The sequence below is a fragment of the Lycorma delicatula genome, chromosome 6, assembly GCF_047948215.1.
Source record: "Lycorma delicatula isolate Av1 chromosome 6, ASM4794821v1, whole genome shotgun sequence".
Lineage (NCBI taxonomy): Eukaryota > Metazoa > Arthropoda > Insecta > Hemiptera > Fulgoridae > Lycorma > Lycorma delicatula.
This window is the reverse complement of record NC_134460.1, coordinates 47,549,256-47,567,823: the sequence shown is the minus strand read 5'-3', so window position 1 is coordinate 47,567,823 and position 18,568 is coordinate 47,549,256. Positions and strand designations below refer to the sequence as shown.

The window sequence follows — 18,568 nt, the reverse complement described above, 5'->3', positions numbered from 1 at the left end:
TGTAAAAATATATACTCCTGAAAAAGCAAATTGCGTGTGTGAAGTGAAAAAATCACAAAATTTTATTTTTCGGGTAGATTCCCACAGATTTGGTGGTCGGGACCACACATTAACATCTGTGGCGACTTACCAGGCGTTCCCGGATACTCTGTTTCTAGATGCTCCGGAGGATGAAGCAGAAATCGGCGTCAGGGCGGGACACCATTGCCTGCCGCACGGGCTGTAAATCCCGTAGATAGAGACCAAGTGGTTTCTCCAATGGCACTGAAAAAGGAACGGCGATTAACCAGCTTGACCCGAACATATTCTCTCATCTGCTGCCTGCAGGCAGCAGATGAGCCGCTTGGCAGGCTGTTCTCGGGGTGCCTTAGCTGGGTTTGCTTTCCGACTTGTTGCAAGGTGGGGTTGATGAGGCTGCTCATAAAATCAGGAAAGGATCCGAGTGAGGTCAGCAATTATCGTTCCATCAACCTCTTGCCAAGAACCGGCAAGTTTCTTGAAAGGCTGGTTGTGAAACGGCTCTAGAAAAACATCGATATAAACGATTTTCTAAATCGAGACCAATACGGCTTCATGAAAGGGGTTAGCACCCAGGATTGCATTTTAAATGCTCTTGCCGAGGTGGAAAGCGCCGACTGTAAATATGTTTTGGCAATTTTATTGACATAGAGGCAGCACTTCCTTCCTTGTTTGGAGTGCTGTTCTCTATGAGTTGGAAGGCCACAATGTTCCTGTAGCCATCCAGGCCGTAGTGCGTGACTATTTTTCTAACCGAACGGCTCTGTTTAAGGATACACACCTAGTTCTGAAAACATCAGTCACCAGGGGATGCCCGCAGGGTTCCGTTCACGGTCCCTTGCTGTGGAACATGGTATTCGACGGATTTCTGGGATTGATAATCCCAGAAGGAGTCACGGCTCGAGCTTTGGCCGATGACTCCTATTAGTTCGTGGTAATTCACGACCACAGCTAGAAGACCGAGCGCAAGTGACTATATCAACCGCACAGGACTGGATGGACATGCAAAACTTAAAAACCTTTGTGCCCAAAACGAAGTGTATGCTTCTCAAGGGAACAGACAAATTACCGTACAGTCGTAACCCCAATATTAAGTATAAGCCTGTGTAATCAACTGAATTAGAGCTCATAAATACCTAGATGTGTTGTTTGGTGAGAAGTTGCTGTTTAGCAACCACATTAGGCAATTAGCGGCGGACGCCGTCTCTGTGATGCACAAGCTTAAAAGGATTGGTCGGAAGGATTGCGGTTAGAACTAAGCATTCCCGCTCAGTTTTAATATTTCGGGCCGTTAGGGTGGGGCATACATCACAATATTGCACGATGTAGTGTGAACGTTAATAGGCACAGGGAGAGATGGCTTCCATTTCATTAGGTTTTTTGTTTATCTCTAGAAAAAAATATGTTCAAATGGAGAATCATTAGTATCATCAGCGTCTGACAACAGTGGCGCTTCATCTTGTGTACTTGAACAGTCAGCAGCAGCATTTTCCGCCTCAATTCATTTGAATTTCTTCTTCTAATTCATTTTCTTTCCATCGGCACTGTCCGTCTCAAATATAACGTCTTATTAAAATTACTTGGATTGCACAATAATTCTAAAATATTTGAATTATGTAATCGGACGCGCTTAAGCTCACTCATAACACCCTCGCGCGGGATACAGATGTACCCCAGACAAATTAAAACCGAAATACTATACACCCAAACTCTCATTATAAAAGACTCTTTAACTTATAAAAGACATGCAAATGTACAATGACCAAATAGAGCAGGAGATTGTTTGAAGGTTTGAAGGTACTGAAGCTCAGCCCATACCCCTACCATTAGGCTTAACTGTGTGCAAAACAAAACAACCGGGCTACAACTGTAGCCTGCGCGAGTAGAGTAGGGTTAATCATATTAATAAAATCCATACAGAAAATCTTAATGATATAATGTAATTAGTCAAGAGTTAAAAAAGATAGTTTATGTTTTTTTCAATATATTTAGTGAATAAATATGTTTCTCACAACACGTTTCTATAAGTAACAATGAAAGAAGTAGTAATTCTAAATAAGATTGATTCAGAATAAATTAAGGTAAAATATAATATTGGTTTAATTTTTAAACCAATATTGGTAATACCTACCAGGTATACCTGCAAAAACAACTAATATTACAGTAAGAACCAAAGGATTTTATTAGATGGACCAACAAGAAACTCATCTTTTATGCATTACTTTGCCCCACCACAAAATTTTGAAGTTAGTCCTTTCAAGATATATGTGTATATTAAATTTTTTATCTTGTGATTTCAGAATATAATGCAAAAGATCTAAAAATTAGATGTAAATTTTGTGTCAAACTAAAAAATCAAAGTTTCAAGGCACACATTTTGCAACGGATTCGTAAGCACATAACCACCTTACTATAATCCTTTATATTTCTCCTAATAACCTGATATACAATGTGGTAATTCTAGTCAGTAAAGTAAAAGTTTTTAAAATCATTTTTTTAATAGAATATTCACTTGGTGTATAATATCGCTGGAAATTATTGATTTGCATGGCATTTCTCCCGCCACCTCCCCATTTGGTCGTCCTAAAAAATAAGACGAATGTCTGTGCAACAAACGGCTACTGAGCCTCGAATCAGTTTAGTGAACAGTATCCTAACTAGCCCCTCAAGCTAACCTAATTGCGTGAGCGAACTAAGCATGGTGCCACACACCACTTGCTTTGTGTCTCACCTCTCACTTGTCATATATTATTTACTTGTCATATAAAATGTAGGCGCACCACGTAACCAACTAAAATATGTATCACATTCAATAAATTAAATTTATCTCATCAGGACGGCAATTCGCTGCCACGGGGTAGGTCGCTGAATTTAACAAATTACCTGTCCACCAATATTAAACCGCTTGGAGCTTTAATTGACTGATGGCCAATCATAAGTCTCGGGTAGATTCCTACAGCAGCGAGGTAGGAGTCTTTCCCTTAAATAAACTACTGATGCCGGTTGAAAAAGCAAAGGCATCAATGAACTCACACTCAGTCCGTCAATGCGACTCACACCACATAGACTCGGCGCTTAAGAATAGCCAATTTTCCCGTTGAACTCTAAGGTCCAGGGTGGCCTGAGTTCTAGGGCCCCCAAGAGCTAGGCAGTCGAACAGCATATGTATGTTCGACTGGATCTCCCCGAAGACGAACAAGTCATCAGGTGGGACCAAAACAAATATTGGATCAAATTCACGTGGATGGAAAACACTTGGTTCCCAATGCGCTTAAAAACAAACTAGAGGCGCACCATCCACCCAAATCCCCTATAAATCTATACAAGGACCTACCCTTACTTGAGGCGTGCCAGTCTTGCTGCAATGCACCCATCGCGAGGCTGTAAAACCTCCTCCTCAGACGGGAGATGGACAACTATTCGAAATTTAGAACCGGTACATTCTGATCACTGTTCCGCTCCGATACAAGCCGGGGTTGAACCCGCATTCCAAATACATCGGCCTTCCTACTTCTTTGCATATTCCTCATGGCCGTCCGAACTTTCACCACTAAATCGATTGGGAGAGCCTTTTCCAACACGATGGTAGCCCCGTAGGAGGTTGGTTTAAACACACCAGTGAATACGATTAAGGCTCTCCGCTGGGCACTCCTTAAAATTTCAATAAGTGCTCGATTTCTTTCCAACTTATTCGCCCAAACAGACGAATCATAAGAGTCATACTTTCGGACACCTCGGTACACAATGTGCAAATGACGGCCCGAAAGCCCGTAACCTTTCAGAGCATTCCTCCTAAGCTTCTGCATCACAGAGACGGCGTCCGCCTGTACTTTCCTAATGTGGTTGCAAAACGGCAACTTCTTATCAAAAAAAACCTAGGTACTTACGAACTTAAGCTCGGCTAATTACACAGCCTTTATAGTTAATGTTGGGGTTCGACTGTACAATAATTTGTCTGCACACTTGAGAAGCATAAACTTCGTCTTGGGCACAGAAATCTTAAAATTTTGCATGTCCATCCTGCCAACGCAGTCGACAACACCGCCTGCGTCCGGCCTTCTAGCTGCGGTCGTGAACTACCAAGAACTAACAGGAGACAGTCATCTGCGAAAGCCTGAGCGGTGACCGCTTCTGGAAATGTCAGTCCCAGAAATCCGTCAAATATCAGGTTCCACAAAAGAGGAGAGAGAACGAAACCCTGCGGGCTTCCCCTGGTAACGGACTTTTGCACAGCCAGGTGCGGATCTATAGAGACTACATCCCAAGACGCTATACACTACCCTCAGGGATCCTTGCTCCCCTGATCATACACAAGGAATCCCTATTCGCAGTCCTGACTTAATGAAAATATTGAGATCTCCGATCTCTATATTTAGCAACAAGGACTGCCCGCCGTTCCGGATTACCCTTACTCTGAGGCGCATTCCGTAAACGATAGACAGCCCTTTTAAGGCTGTCAATTCCCTACTCCCCCAGGGTGTAAGCCTGTCTCGACCGGAACTATAGTGAATTGAACACTCAACGGCGTCAATGAACGCAGCCGACAAACTCACTGCAAGGTCCTCCAAATCCAAGCCACCCAGACTTTGATCAAAAACCCGAAGCCTGGCCGAAAGGAAGTCAACAAATTTTCTCCAAACCGCATGCCTGTACAGGAAGTGCCCTGCTGAACCAAAACGTTACATCGGTAGCGTTCACTCAAGCCACCAATTAATTTTATATACAATCAATCGATGATCACATCAGCAATTATGAACCAGCTTCCACTTACAAACATTGGAAGGAATAAAACTACCAACGGTAACATCAATGTTCGTTCCACCAAACACCCGATGGCCTTCTACCACACCCCCTACGTAGGTGGGCAACTCACAGGTATAATAATAACTCACAGGTACCTATGGAGCAAATTGAGCAAAACGCCCTCTATTAATTCACCTCCATCATCGGTGAAATCACTACGTCACAATAGTAACTTAAAGCTCATATCCGAACCAATTAAGGATTGGACAAGTGCACAGAATCGTAGGATTTTATCCCAGTCAACATGACGATGAGCAGGATGTCTATGCTGAAAATATGAACTTGAAACATATAGATGCAAGTTCTAAACATCCAAACAGACAAATACATGATGTTTATATGAGAGCTGCCGAATGAAGACACAATCAAGTTCCCTTCTGTGCACAACAGCGGACATACAATCAGAGCCACGATAAGATCTCTTCAAACAAGAAAATCATAGCAGTTCACAGGAAACAACATATGAATGCTGAAGAAAAGAACATCCAACCCACTACGTAAAGCAGGTTCACCAAGTTCAATCTGTACAAAATAAGCACTCGCTGAATTTAATTTCCCCTTTTAACCATCTACTCGAATAAATACGGTATATTCTTACAGTAGTAACCGGCGAGGGCGCTAAATGATAACTGTAATCTGAGATACGAAAGAGGAAATGTCTTGTTCATTCGTTTAATTTTTATTGGCCATTATATTCTGATTATATTGTTAGGTAGTAACCTACAAAAGCATTAAATGATAATTTAATCTGAGATACGGAAGAGGGAATGTCTTGTTCATTGGATTAATTTATATCAGATTTTCTATTCTGATTATATTATAAACATAGTTAAACATAAATGACAACGGTAATATGCGATACCGAAGAGCCAATGTCTTATTTGTTGATTTAATTTTTATTTGCGTTTCTATGCTGATTACCGTATTTATTCGACTACCCCCCGCACTTTTTTTCTTGGAATTGCAGAGAAAAAATAATGGTGCTGGATTTACTTGAAACATAGCCTTTAGCCAAGCTTATTTATGTAAAGTAAACGTTTTCTTAGAAGTACCTCAATTCAATCACATAAATATAGTTAAACAGGCTTTCCTTTATTAATGCCTGATGCCACCGCTTATACAGAATACATCCTTAATTATTAACATTCTTTTCATATTATCGATAGGAACGAAGTTAAGTTATTTTTATAAAACTGACCACTTCTGTACAGGCTGCATCCGTTTCTAAAGACACTACAGTTACATTATCAGTTATTCATCGTTGTCTTGTCTCTTCGCCATAGTCAATGTAGTATGAGTATATGTGGACGGTTATGTGCATTTTATGTATTGAATTTATCTTCTACAGGTTAATTCTGTGATTTATTAAATTACGGCATTAGAATGAGTACAAAAAAAACAGCAACAACGATCTTTTACCGTAAATGAAAAACTGGGCATTATAGAAGAGGCTCAAAACTTGGAAATAGGGCGGCAGGAAGAAAATATGACGTAGATGAAAGCTGCATTCGAGACTGGCGTAAGAAAAAACAACTTCTCGTAAAAGGCACTTGTAATAAAAAGCTTTTCGTAGCTTAAAACCAAAATACACAGACATAGAAAAAAAAGTTGTATGACTTTGTTATGGAAAACAGGAAATGCGGTTATGCTGTCACGACAGAAATGTGTCAATCATATGCTCGTGAAATCGCTAAATCATTGAATAAAGTTGATTTTAAAGCTAGCCGTGGATAGAACACGATTTTTTGCACGAAATTATTTGTCAATAAGAGGAAAAACGACCATTTCACAACTACTTCCAGACGCTTATGAACAAAACATATTACATTTTCACAAATGCATAATAAATCTTAGAAAAGATAAGGCTATTTGCCTTCTAAAATAGATAACACTTATCAAACCCCCTTATATTTTGAAATGCCGTTTGACAAAACCGTAAACAAAAGAGGTGAGAAAAGTGTTACGTTTAGTACTGGTGGTAATGAAAAACAAAGGTGTAGTGTTAAGCTTTGCATTACTTCTGATGGATCAAAATTACAACCGTACATTGTTTTTAAAAGAAAAAACTTCTTACCGTACAGGTAAATGGAGTTATTATCAGACCAAAGGAATCAGGTTGGATGGACGAAAACTTAATTTTAGATTGGATCAGGTGTGTATGGCAAAAGCGATCAGGAGATTTACTTAATTAAAAAAAATACCGGTATACTAGTAATGGATAGTTGTCGGGGGCATACGACTGATAAAGTGAATGGCATTTAAAAAAAGGGTATGAAAGACCAAGTAATAATTCCCGGCGGATTGACATCTCTATTGCAACCACCAGATGTCTGCATTAATAAACCGTTCAAATCTGCATTAAAACAACTGTACAACTGTACTGTAATGGATGGCTCATGAAAATTTCTTTCTCACGCCTACAGGAAGAACCACACTCCCAGATTTGTGTTTGGATAAAAGATTCTTGGGAAGATATTTCCACGAAATTAGTAAGGAAAAGTTTTAAAAAATGTGGAATATCTAATGAACTTGATGGTAGTGAAGAGATGATCACCTTTGGCAGAGCGACATGGAGACTACCGGTAACTCTTCTACAGACATTGACAGTGACAGTGATTAATTAAAAATATAATCCCATATTAAAAAGTGTACTGAAATGATCCTTTTCAACAATGTACAGTCTTTTCGTTTTACTAGCCTACTGATTCTGAACTAAACTAGAATCTACAGTAATTAATTATTAATGGAATATTAATATTGTAATTTAGATGATCGAATTAAATGGTTTACTTTCTGAATATTTTCGTATTATTTTTATCATATCTATTGCACTTTAGAATACCGGTATATACTCGATTTTTTAGATTTTCGGTCCGAAAAATAGAAGTGCGGGGCTTATTAGGTGGCGGGGAGTACTCGAATAAATACGGTAATATTAATACATTATCGGATGTTTCACCAAATCTATTACATATACACACACATGTAATAATTCCTATTAAATTGCATATACAACTTTTTAAAAGTGCTTAAAATTTGATTTCACTAATAACTTAATTTTTTTCATATTTTTTTTAATTGACAGACTTGTGTACATGTGGAGCAACTAGGCACAGTGTATCGGCTGATTTCGGCTTATCACAAACCAAACTCAGCAGTACCCGGCGGAGATCTAACTGCCGTGCTAGAAAATTGGGATAGGCCCATGATACTCACGAGCGACCTCAACCCTAAGCACGAGTCTTGTATACCAAAGGGCACGAGCACGCCGTTTAGTCGTCATAGGCCCTGAGGTGCCCACTTCGTTCATCGAACGGACAGATTGAGACCTGATGTACTAGACATCGCAATCATGACAACTCCGGTCATGATTGAAACGATAGAAGACCTCATCTCGGACAACTCTCCTGTCATTGGAGATGGGCCAAGCAGGGGGCGGCCGAGACCCCCCGACTATTCCCCGAAGATCAGTGAATTGGAAAAGGTTCTATGAAACTCTCCAACGGGATTACAAACCAGCGCTCCTGAACTCCTGACCACACCGGAGGAAATCGACAAGGTCGAACGCGTCACATCGTCAATGACCGAGGCTCTGTCAAACAGCTCTACGGAAAAGACCACGAAGCCTATCCGTAATAATCTCCCACCTCACGTATCTGATGGTAAGGCAGAAAAGCGCCGACTGAGGAGGAGATACCGAATAACCCTGTCCCCCGATGATAAAAGGGCTTTTTATATTCAAACGGACAGAGTGAAACAGCTGCTGGCACAACATCGAGAGGATTCATGGAATGAATACCTACCTCGCCTCGGTCTCAGACGACCACTCCTCGGTGTTCAGGCTAAACAAAAATCTACGAGAAGGAAAGAAGCCCCGCCACCCGGTTGTGGGACAACGAGGCCGACAGGGCGGAGGTTTTCGCCGACACCCTGGAGAACCAATTTACTTCAAACCCCCATCCCGCCCCAAACAACGACCAAACAACGGAGGAGGTTGTCCTTTCTCGTAGATTATTTAGCACAGGTGAAGGATGCCCCACGAGAAATAGACCAAGTCACTGAGGCGAGGTTTCCGCTGCAATCAAAGCCACAAGCCCCAACAAGGCTCCGTGTGTTGACGGGATCGGTGCCCACGCATTCCGGAATGTTTCACCGGCTCTTATAGCAACCATAACCACAATATTGACGTCAATTTTGTACGTTGGATATTTTCCGAATTGCTGGAAAACTGGAAAGGTGGTATGTCTACCCAAACCTGGGAGAAGTTTGCTCTTTCCTCAGAATTACAGGCCGATTTCTTTATTACCAGTGTTGTCAAAGCTATCCGAAAGGATTTTCCTGGAGAGACTTAGGCGACATTTGGGAAAAGGAGTACGGCCTGAGCAATTTGGGTTCAGGGAGGGCCACTCGACGACCCTCCAACTGGTTAAAATAATCAACAGTCTTGTCGGAGGCCTAAATAGAAAAGCAGTAACTTCAACCGTTTTTCTAGATCTGGCTAAAGCTATTGACAAAGTTTGGCATAACGGCTTGCTGTATAAACTCGCACATACGACGAATTCCCTGTCGCTATGTCAGATTTATACGTTCTTATTTACTAGACCGACAATTTGTTGTACGCATAGGGGGAACAATCTCCTCCACCAGAGACGTAGCCGCTGGAGTCCCCCAAGGAGCAGTGCTTTCGCCGTTCTTGCACAAGGCCTACGTCAACGATATGCCACTGTCGGAAGCAGCCAAAACAGCTCTATACGCAGACGACACGGCATATTATTATGAATCCGGAAGTGTAGATTACACGATCGAGAGACTCCAACGGTAATTGGATCTAGTAGAGCCGTGGCTCGATATGTGGAGAATCAAGGTCAACGGTGAAAAATCTGTGGCAGTGATGTTCACAAGACACGTGCTCCAGCCAGGCAGCTGGAAATCTCAAGAGAGAAAATCCCCTTTGGGAAAACAGGCAAGTACCTGGGAGTAGTCCTGGACAAACAGTTTACCTTAGGAGAACATGTTAAATATGTGACCCAAAGGGCAAAGGCCGTCAGGGCCTCACTATACCCAGTACTGAACTGTGCCAGCCCATATCCACTGGCAACCAAATTGCTCATTTTTCGGCTATAAGTCCTGCCGATTCTAACATATGCTTACCCGGCATGGGGATCTTTGTTGAACTCCACGCTTCAAAAGAAATAAGCTGTCCAAAACATAGCGTTGCGGACGATATTTGAAGAACCGTGGTTCGTCAGAAACGATCAAGATTTATTTCTTGACAAGTAAAATCTGTTTAGATTGAGCTTTACCAATTTGCATAGCTAATAAACAACTTTTTTCCCCCTTTTTTTAACTATATAAAATATGATAGCGAACTGTGATTTATTTTCATACAACAGAATAATTTAATTCCACACCCAAAAATATGTTGGTGTTTGAATTTTTGGCCAGTTGCAGGTACTTAAAATAATTTACTACGACACAAGTTTAAAGTATGCCACTAATTAGCACTATTTCACTTTTCACATGCCTTTTTAACTACATGGACAGTTATGTATATACAAGTTGTAACAATTATAAAGAGGTCTTAAAATATTATTTTTGATATTAGACTTATAATATTACTATGAATATTATGGTAGTGGGTAAAAGTGTATAAACAACTCCTCAGAAAGTTTCTCCATGGGTTGATCATCCTTATCTTAATAATCCCTCTTTCCTTTATTGCTGATCTTTTTCCTCTAGACACCATGAGGTTTACAATACTTACTGCATTATCAACATCTGGTAAATAGTGGACCAGCCTTTTCCTAAGCTGGGATGACCATCTGATATCTTCTTCAGTGGCTAAATCCTGTCTAGATAAGAAACAGACAGATTAAAAACTGAGGTACCTATTACGAGTTATTTGACCTGCTTTTCCTATTTTAATTTCAGTCTGAGCAGTAAAACGTTTGGTTGTTTTTCATTTTACGGAACTGTAAGAGTTGATTTTATACGTTTAAATATTTCAAATCTCCTTATATTCAGTTGAGTGTACCCAATATTTGTATATAATATTTAGTGATTAAAAACATCATATAAAAAGGAAATATTTCAAACAAAGTACTAAACTTCTAACATAAAAGGTATTATTAATTTATTATTACACTTTACATAATACGATAAGAATAAAACAGTCATTTCTTCTTTTTTTTTTGGAGGGAAATGAAAATTCATTTCACACAGAGTGTTGGACTTCCAATGGTGGTCTTATCCAATCAGCAGACTACCGACTAAAACCATCCCCGTAGCAGACTACTACCTAATTTTCCTGTCTCAGAACTATTCAGGTCGCCCTTCTTGGTCCTGAGAATGCTTCGGATGAATCAGGCCACACTTTCACAGCTGCTTAGGTCACAGAACATCATCGCAATCACGTTGTGGGACTCACTGCTGATCCGCCTCTAGTGTCCCTCGATCTAAAGCCCACCGAACACATTTGAAAAAGGTGTGCTCGGTGTCGTCCCGTGCACCGGAACAATAGAAGCAGTCGGGGGCGGCGCTTTCCTTACGGTGGGTATGGATATAAGCCTGGAAGAACCCATGATCCTTTAAAAACTAGTTCATGTATTACTACACATCTCCATGCCGCCGCTCTGTCCACAGTCTGGGAAGAGGGATAAGCCTTGCGGTTCATAACTCATGTTTTGTGGTCCCAGGTCTCTTGCCCGGCGAAGAACGTGCGAGTCCGTTCCTCCTGGGCGATGATCTCCCGGTCTTCACCTGCCCGTCACCTCCAGTAGGCCCCCTGGCGTTCCCTTGCCAAACGAGCAATGGGTATAACGCCGGCGACCATCAGAACGGCAGGCTCGGAAACCAACACACCGGGTTGGTCTAGTGGTGAAAGCGTCTTCCCAACTCATCTGATTTGGAAATCGGGAGTTCCAGCGTTCAAGTCCTAGTAAAATCAATTATTTTCACACGGATTTATATACTAGATCGTGGATACCGGTGTTCTTTGGTAGTTGGGCTTCAATTAACCTCACATCTCAGGAATGGTCGAACCGAGACTGTACAAGACTACACTTCATTTACAATCATACATATCATCCTCATTCATCCTCTGAAGTAATACCTGAACGGTAATTCCCGGAGGCCAAACAGGAAAAAGAAAGAAAAGGCTCGGAAAGCGTGCGATACGCAGAAGCAACTCGCAAGGGCGCGGTGCGTTGCACCTTCGCGAACCGCTCCGGATCTTAAAACCTGGGCCCACACTTCCTACCCGAACAGGAGGAATGCACCGTGGACATCAGCAGTCACTGCCTGCTGGCCTTCTGTCCACCGACATTAATCATGAGCCAGCTGAGAGCGAATAATGATAACAATAAATTTATTAAATTATCTATTTTTAAATGACATAACTATTAAGGTTATTAAAACAAATAATAAAACATTTTTTATTTTTTTATTAATCAAATAAAATATTTAAATGACTCATAATTTATTGTACTAGAAAAAAATCTATGAGAGTAGAAGAAATTCTTAAATCTAACTAAATTAGTAGTACACATAAATGACATGAAAATAATACAACTTCCATTTATTTTACAAGTACAAAATATAGATTTTTTTTTAAAAAGATATAAAAAAATCACACAAGTGAGTTACACTCTGTTAGAGTAACTCAAATTTACATAGATGATTTATATTTTCAAAGTTACAATGTAATAATGAAATTTTCTTGAAAGTAAGAAAATAATTATATTATAATTATCATTTGCAGTGAAATTACAGCATTAGAATAATGGTGATGCACTTCTTAAGATGGATTCTAATCTTGCTAAACGAGCAACAGTATTGTAATTCAATTTTTTTAGTTCATCAAGTTCATTTTGAACCGTTTTATAAAACTGTGAAAATTTTTGTTGCATCATCAAAAAATCACACTGCATTTTAGATAATAATTTATCTTGTTTAGTTTTCTTGCCTTCATCAGGTAGCAGTTCTAAAGCCCAAGGATTTGTACAAGGATTAAAATCTGGAGTAGGTATTGAAGGGGGACCAAAAGGTTTTCTTGGAGCAAAGGGCCCAGGAAAAAATGAAGGACCTGGAGGAGGAAATAATCCTGGAGGTGATAAAGGCGGAAACATTTCAGGAAAATCTGATAAATCTGGAAATTCTGGTAATTTTGGTTTGGTATTATTTGGTGTTACAGTCTCTGTATCCGGATCCAATTCTAAAGGTTCTGATGGTGTTGTTGAACTTTTTTTATCTGATTTTGGTTCTGAAGCTTCTGTTGTAGAATCTGATTTCTCAGAATCATCTTCAGCTTGTCTTGGTACTATTTTATGTTTCAGACCTAAAAAATAAAAATAATAATATAATCAATTCTGCAAATGAATAATATTCTTAAAAAGAAATTGTACTCAATCCAATGGTGTACAAATAAAATGTATGTTGGGAAACAAACATGACTGAAGTTTAAAAACAAAACAAGCAACTTTTTTTTTAACAAAATGCTAGGGTTTCATAGAAAAGACATCAACAAAACATACGATCCTAATATGAAATAATATACATGATGAAATAAAAATCAGTTTCCCTTGTATGCTGATATAAAATTTTTTAGCAGGTAGGAAATTTTTGTTTATTTTTTTATTTGTATTGAAAGTAATCGAATTTAGATAAACAAAATTAAAACTTCAAAATTTTTACCTTCTCGTCTATAGCGATATACACTGAAATAGTAGTAACGGGAAAGTATTCAGTTTGATCAAAAAAATCTAAAACAAAAATTGGAATTTCTTTTAAATGATGTACTTAAGGTGATATTACAAAAAAAATTTATTTAAATAAATTGTATATATTGTGAAAAAAAACTTTTTATTTCAATGCTCCCTAGGACAAAAAATTTATTTTTGTCACACAGACCTTTGTGCATATGTTGGTCTTTGGAAACGATTTTTTTTTAACTTCGGGGGGAAAACGTATTAATTTTTTTCAAAAATTGGAAAAAAGCATGCTGATGTTCTGGCAGAAATAAAATTTCAAATCTTAATTGGGGCTCTACTGGAGCAAAAAAAAATGATTTCCAAAGCTGAAATTTTTTTATCTAAATCATAAATTACCAAAAGTTTTTATTTAATATTCACCCCCGTCCAGAAAGAAAAATATAAATATAATATATAATATTTTAATTTTTTTATATATACTAATTTATATATAAATATAAATATATAATTTTTTTTTGTTCTATTAACAAACATTCAAATCACTACAAAAAATGTTTGCCCATCTCACTCCAATGGTCTGTGGTGACAAAGTATACTTTTTTAATAAAAAAAAAAATATTTACTTTTAATTCATTTTAAATTTAAATTGATCTCACAAGTTATCTGTTCCATTTAAAATGTAAAAAATCTGATGTGGACACCACATGACTTCGCTGTACGCTTACTAAATTATATATACACATTTTTTGCTGCATTAAAAAAACTTATTTAATTTGAAAGCGAGATACAATCCTCCAATTCTTTAATAAAGTGGACAGTTACATAATTGCTGAAATATTAGTTTTTATTAACATCAAATATTTTTACAGTTATTAATTCAACAACCGTACTTGAAATATAATAAAGTCCCTTTATTACTCGTATTATTAGATCAGTATTATTCGTATCTTTGTGAGTTGCTGATTAACAAAAGTTTTAGATTTCTGGTGTGTCGTATAAATAAAAGTTAACAATAATTAAACTATTCCGTTTAGAGAACTCCGGTATACGAATTACAAATGTTAATTTCAACCTTACGGTGTAAAATACTCAGCGTTTACTATTGGATTATTTGGTGAATAATGAAAAATTAAAAATACAGGAAAAAGAAAGATAATATGAAGAAATATATCTCAAAAACCCACAAGAAGATGAATATGAAGAGGAAGATGTTAAGAACAAGGGAAGAATAAAAAAACTTAGAGAAGATGATAAATTTAAAGAGTAAAAAATATTAAAACCAAATAAAGGAAGGAAGAGTTTAAAAATCAAAAATAAAATAAACAGGAAGAAAATGTTGGTAACAAAGAAAGAATAAAAACATTAAGAGAAGATGATAAATATAAAGAGGAAGAAAATTTAAAACCAAAGAAGGAATAAAAAGATTAAGACAGGATGATGAATACAAACAGACAGAAAATTTGAAAACTAGAGAACATGTACGTAAATTAAGATCAGAAGAATTATATCAAACCAAAGAGTCATTAAATGACTGACAACAAAGAACAAATAAACGAAATCATGATCAACTCCGACTTAAGGAGAATATTGTCCGACAATATTAGAGGTGCAATGAACTAAAAGATAACAATTTTTTTGCAATTTATTAAAAATCGGGCATGTATACCTCGGTGTGTATGTGGTTCTTGTGAGGGTCTATATTTTTAACTTTAATGTAGATTAAATAAAACAGACATTCCATAAAAATAAAATAACATTAAACAGAAATTAAACTAGAAAATCCAAAAATAATACGATTTTAAATTATAATTTTTAATTAATATTAATAAATAATCTGATGTTTCACCAAATCTATTACATATACACACATGTAATAATTCCTATTAAATTACATATACACATTTTTAAAAGTACATAAAATTTGATTTCACTAATAACGTCCGATTTTTTCTATATTTTTTTAATTGTTATTATTGAAAAATTATTTACTGTAAAACTTTTTTTACAATCACGGATTAGTAATTATTAAACCAATATATTTAAATTAAAAAATAAAAAAAGTTAAAAGAAATAAATTAAAAAAAAGATGACCGATTCGAACCGATGTGCCTTTCCTTGTAAGATCTAAATATTTCATTAATTAAAGTTTTATTTGGCTATAACTCTGGAACCAGTGAAAATAAATACCACTAATGATGATATAGCGTTGAAAAGCTCACAATGAGGGCTTATTGCTGCAGTTAAGAATAAGTTCAAAATCCAGTTTTTTTTGGATTATGGCCTTTTTTGGACACTTTTGATTAATACGATTGAAATCAAAAGGAGAGATGAACAACTAGATGTTACAACAGTTCTAAATCCAAAATTTCAACATTTTACAGCTAATCCTTTTTGAGTTATGCGAGATAGACTTTCAGATGTCACGTCAAAACTAGTCAAATGGATTCAGGGATGGTCAAAATGGATATTTCCATTGAAATCTGAAAACCGAAATTTTTCGCGGACACAATACTTCCTTTACTTCGTACAAGGTAGTAAAAAACTAAATTTTTATTTAGATTTATATTTTATATTCTTTCCCAGAATATTTTAACTTCATTTATTCAGATTTTCTAACTAATTTTAAAAGGTTCATTTTTAAATTTATTTCCAGTTCGATATTATTCTTTTAAAGATTAATTTTACCCGAATGCCTCTACTTGAGTATGGAAGCCCACAAAATTAAAAATAAATTTCAAAAATGAATCGCCTAACAATTATATTAATACCGTATTACATTTGTTCTACAATAACTAATCAAATTAAATTATTGGAATAAAATTATATTATTATTATCGTTAATATCGTTATATCGTTATTATCGTATTAATAATAATAATAATAATAATAATAATAATAATAATAATAATAATAATAAAATTATATTAAATATCAGCAGGCATACAGAATATTATACTGGCAAAATAACTTAACATCATTACTGGTAAATATAAATTGAATCAATATATCATTGCAAAGAACTGAATTTCATTAGAGGTATAAAATGATATATCATTTGATATGATGGCTAACAATGAATAATATCTGACATTTACCCCTTAAAGCTTGTGCTATCTGACAATTTTCATTTTTTTTAAATTTTTTTTTTTAGTCATACGATCATTAAAAATTTTAATTTATATAAAAGTTAAATTAAAATGAAAAAGAAATGATCGATAAAAAGCAAACTGATGGATGAATTAAGAAAAAGTTAAAATTAATTAAGATTTATATAGATAATACATCTATTTTCAAAAAGTAATTTATTATTATAACTTAAAAATTATTTGGCAGAAAATAAACAGAGACGTAATAATAATCTTAATAAATTATATTAGAAATAATAAAATTAATTAATGCTTCTGAAAATAGCAATTAATATTAAATTATACGTAAACAAACTTAAAACGACGGAATAATATTGAAAGATAACGCGTAAAAAATTCTGCAGCTAATTTTAAAACAATGTTTTTTTTTATACCGGTGTTGTCAGGTTGAAATAAGCAGACTCATTTTATCAAACCTCCAATCCAATTGTCGGCTGCCAAAGATATTAAACCCTACATGCAAATTTTACCCCTATTACTACTTGAAAGCCACAAACTTAAAATGTATTTAAACTGTATGATAGCTAGAAAAAATTATATTAAGCAAAAACCACAGATTAACTATTCGACTATATGCTGAAAAATTTTATAACCACTTCAAAGGCAGTATTAAGAGCAACACGATCTGCAGTACCTCTAACAGGCATACATTAGAGTTCCGAAAAGATTTACTTGAAATATTTCTCAACATATTTCGAAAGTTAAACGTTTTTAATTTTAGTTATATTTATTTTTACTAAGTAAAAAGCGGGCGGCTTACGCCCACCGCGAAAATGTTACATGGTTTATGTTTCACTACAGATGATTTTGTTAATTTTTTTTGCTAACTGTATCTAATCAACGTTCATGAATTTAGCGTACTAACCACAACAAAAACTTTTACAACGAGAAATTTCAAAATCCTGAACATTTGTTACCTATTTCTTGAGTAGCGATTTTTTAACACATCTCTAACCCTAATGTTCGCCTTTTAATCCCCAAGACACAATGATAACTTTAGATAAATCGTTCGTATTAAGAAGTATAAATTGTTCGAACGAATGAATCGATCGTGCGCTGCACGCAACCGCCCGGCGCACCACCATCGGTCCGCTCTGCACCAATAGCAGCTAAAATAAAAATGTAAGTACATTTCAGTTTCCCGCCTAGCGCTACAGCAGAGCAATAGCTATAGAAGGGAAAGTATGGAAATCGGTCCAATTTGGGCATATTCGGTTTTCACCGGATCTTGGCCTTTTGACTCCTCAAAAAACTCAAAAAAACCGGTTGGAAATTTTCCGGATGTCGTACGCACGTGTGCGTGATCAGTTTTGGTGTTGGCCTCTAAGTCACCTTATGTTTCCAGAACTACTCGACCGATTTTTAACAAAATTGGTCAGTCATCTGATAAAGTATTTGTTTTGTTACAAAAGTAATACTTCTATATATGTACTACATATACGTCTATATGTGCGGCATTGATGCAACTAAATTTTCAACTTAAAAGGTCAAGGGAGTGAGGCTATAGAGCAAGGTTACACTCAGTTATTTCGAGATTTCGCCGAATTAAGGTCAAATTTTTCCTAGGTACACTTTTTACCAATTAAAAGTAACAGTATTTGAAAAAAATTTTGCATCCCCACCCCGAAAAAATATGTTTGTGTGAGCGGTAAAATTAAATAAATGAATAATATTTAAAGTGACCACTAGCACCGCCATATCAGCGCGATCAAATACGGTATGCGCGTGCGCTTTAATTAGAATCATTGAATTAAATAAACAATAAATAATATTATATTTAAATAAAATTATAAATATTTTAAAAGTTGTGTGTTTAATGAAAACAGCTGGTCAAGCTACACTACACCGGCGCACAGATATATACAAATCACATTACTGTTTGTAGAATCTATT

The 18,568-nt window shown here is 36.4% G+C and overlaps 1 protein-coding gene across 1 annotated transcript in view; it reads right to left on the bottom strand.

The window, feature by feature from the left end:
* Positions 1-12,243: 12,243 nt before the first annotated feature.
* The window catches only part of LOC142327045 (uncharacterized), a 50,223-nt gene continuing 43,898 nt past the window's right edge, over positions 12,244-18,568 (bottom strand). The window contains exon 2 of the mRNA XM_075369814.1: positions 12,244-13,156. Coding sequence (XP_075225929.1) covers positions 12,594-13,156 — 563 coding nt within the window. The 3' untranslated portion in view covers positions 12,244-12,593. The remainder of the gene's footprint in view (positions 13,157-18,568) is intronic.